A 2,817-nucleotide genomic window follows, 5' to 3' on the forward strand; every position below is an offset into this window, starting at 1 on the left:
AGGTAGAGGGTTTTGACTTTGATGAAACCTTTTCTCGCACAACTCATATGACAACTATCAGGGCGGTACTTGCCTTGGTTGCTCACAAAAAGTGGCCAGTCTTTCACATGGATGTCAAATCAGTAATTCTAAGCGACTTATTTATAAGGAGAAGCACAACCCTTAAATTATTTTCTACGTGTAATCATGGCATGAATTTGTTAATGTATTTCATTTCATACATGACACGTCGATGAACAATGTTTTGTGCGCCAAGGTGTATTATAATATCATGCCTTGAGAGGTGCATAGGTGGAGTGATCCAGATAGTGACGTGTGCATGTATCCTAGGCTCTTTTGGGAGAGGGGTATCTCTAGAGTGGAGATAAATGGTTGTCCATGGTGGTTGGACTACCCTCTCGGGAGGAAGAGGCATCAAACAAAGGAGGCTTGCTATGTTGGTGAGTTGTATAAACATGCCTTTTCTACATCTATCTATTTTTGCTACATTGAAGGCTTTGTAGTTCTCATAGATTTCTTGGTGTATATCATTTATAAAAACCACGAGAGGAGAATATTGGATGGAGGATGATACCCATGCATTAGGCGATCAACATGAGGAGCAAGGGTCTGTAGTGAAGACCTGTAGTAAAGACGTGAGGTAATGAGTTATCCTAATGTGAATTTTTGGAAATTAGGTGTGGTGTGTAGTGAATCTCATTAGCACCTGAAACTTCACAGCCAGAACCATCGTCGAAGAGAGAACGGAGGGGAAAGGCTTCTCTTGATTTTAGTCAAGGTAGTTCTAAGCGTCAGACACGAGGACCTGGTAAGATCTTCAGTACATCCATTACGTAAATCCATAAAAGCATGGATGTCTTTGTACACATATCAAGTGCCTACAATATCTTGATGCAGGAGTTGAGTACCACACATGTGGATGTCATTATCAATGACTTGGTTGTTTTGGTCGATAAGCCTGGGCAATTGCAAGTTGCTCATTCCTAAAATCCCTTGTGTACTCATTCATTATGTTGAAAATCATAATAAAGTGATGTATGATTCAATGCATTTATTGATAAATTTCAGGATTTCAAATTGTCTTGGCAAAGTGAATGCAAAAGATCTTTCTCATCATGGAGTTCCATGCATTGATGTGCAACCTACTTTGGGCTCACTTTCCCACAGGATTGGTTGTAGAGCTACTGGATTCCACTGAGTGCCCTGAGTGGAATGTGCTCACCCGAGAGCTATCTTGAAACACAACAAAGTTTGCATTATCCTTCGTAGCCCATGAAGGATGGTTTATGACATGTGGGCTGGTGGAGCATTGGCCTTTGGCGTATCCCCATGCCAAAAAGCATGGTTTACTCTTTCCTAGACCTTCACTCTCTTGTGTAACGCTGGGCATATTCGGGATAATAGACATAAAGTAAGCAAATTTATTTTGCATTCTTGGCATTTGATTTTTTCTGGTAAGTATTTTATGGTGCTTCACAATCACTTACCATGTATTTCTATCTATGGTTTGCATGTGAGTGTAGGTTCATGACTTAACCATAGGGGTGTTTAACAGGAAAGATTGTTCCCCTCCAAAGATTGATAGAGAAACAGGACAAGCTATAAATATGAAGTTGTTTCCACATAGCTTGAGCTTGTTGAGGGAGGCCAATGAAAGACTCCCAGTAGGTAGAAAACTCATCTCATGGTCACATGTGCGGGGAGGAGCTGAGCGATCTGAGTTGTTCCACAAGTAAGTATTCATGATTTTCAAATGTAGCCAAATTTAACTTGAAGGGTCGCTTGAGGACAACATTGCAACTTTGATCTTTGATGTTTTTGTTGACATTGACTTGCCAGATGGTTGCTCGCCACGTTCACAACTGCAGGGGATAGTGTGATCGACCTATTTGCGGGGTGTGGTGGACTAGCCAAGATGACTGTGGAGATGCAATGGCATTGCCTTTGCATTGAAAAGGACCATAACCTCTATCACACTGTTCTCGCAGATGTTACGCATGCACCTAATGTAAAGTGATCATACATGTTTTTGAACTTGGACCCTAGAAACTTTTGTTTTTGTTTTTTTATATTGGCATGCGTACAGTGATCATACCTATTTTAGACTCCAGAAACTTTTGTTTTGTTTTTTTATTTTGGCATGCATAGATGATTTGTCACACTTATATAGTGACTTGACATTTGCCAACTATGCATGATTTGTCACATGCATATGGTTTGGCAATCTTGTAGTTTCCCATGAGCATCTTATTTGAATATTGCCTCTATGGATGATTGTATGATTCATGAGTATGATATGTTTCTAGTATGGAAATGCTTGTGACTTTAGTAACTGTTGTGTTTCTAGTATGGAAATGCTTGTGACTTTAGTAACTGTTGTGTTTCTAGTATGAAGAAGTTTTGCATAAGCTTCTAGCCCATTGGATCTCACTTTGGACCATCCACCCAAGAGATATGGCCAATACTGTGTCCGCGCAGGTGCCAAAGCGATGGGATGCCAGAAGCCGTTGTTGCGGCCCTATGCAAACCTGTCAAATGATGTCGGATGGGGACAGAGACCTGGATCTTCTATATGAACGTACCATTACGAGTGCATGTGCCAAGCCATTTTGGGTTTGGACATGAACAAGTCGAATTAGGCCCTGATTAGAGAATATGCCCATCTTGGGCCACCAGGAACTATGTTGCCGAGGCAAAGATCTTCTCGCCATGGATCATCCTCAATGTTTATGTCAGATGGGACCACACGACTGCACTCCTCGAGAAAACTCACGCACTTTACCTTTTTGGACGGATGGAGTCTGACATCGTTGCTCG

The 2,817-nt window shown here is 41.3% G+C and overlaps 1 protein-coding gene across 8 annotated transcripts; it reads left to right on the plus strand.

Moving 5' to 3' along the window:
• Window positions 1-341: 341 nt before the first annotated feature.
• Window positions 342-2,308, plus strand: LOC147633022 (uncharacterized). Of its 8 annotated transcripts, none has more exons than XM_086805776.1 (6): window positions 423-440; window positions 678-808; window positions 898-968; window positions 1,069-1,411; window positions 1,556-1,732; window positions 1,840-2,308. In XM_086805776.1, the coding sequence occupies exons 4-6, from the start codon at window positions 1,287-1,289 to the stop codon at window positions 2,015-2,017; spliced, it is 480 nt and encodes a 159-aa protein (XP_086661902.1). In that variant the 5' UTR covers window positions 423-440; window positions 678-808; window positions 898-968; window positions 1,069-1,286; the 3' UTR covers window positions 2,018-2,308. The 8 variants fall into 8 exon arrangements, 5 of the variants coding, with proteins under 5 accessions (XP_086661904.1, XP_086661902.1, XP_086661901.1 ...); XR_015267042.1 differs by lacking the exon at window positions 423-440 and adding an exon at window positions 490-640 and having other exon boundaries at window positions 721-808; window positions 1,069-1,454; XR_015267041.1 differs by lacking the exon at window positions 423-440 and adding an exon at window positions 490-640 and having other exon boundaries at window positions 721-808; window positions 1,524-1,732.
• The last annotated feature ends 509 nt before the right edge of the window (window positions 2,309-2,817 follow it).

The sequence above is a fragment of the Cibotium barometz genome, chromosome 12, assembly GCF_041138505.1.
Source record: "Cibotium barometz isolate CiBa-2024 chromosome 12, ASM4113850v1, whole genome shotgun sequence".
NCBI classification, from domain to species: Eukaryota; Viridiplantae; Streptophyta; class Polypodiopsida; order Cyatheales; family Cibotiaceae; genus Cibotium; species Cibotium barometz.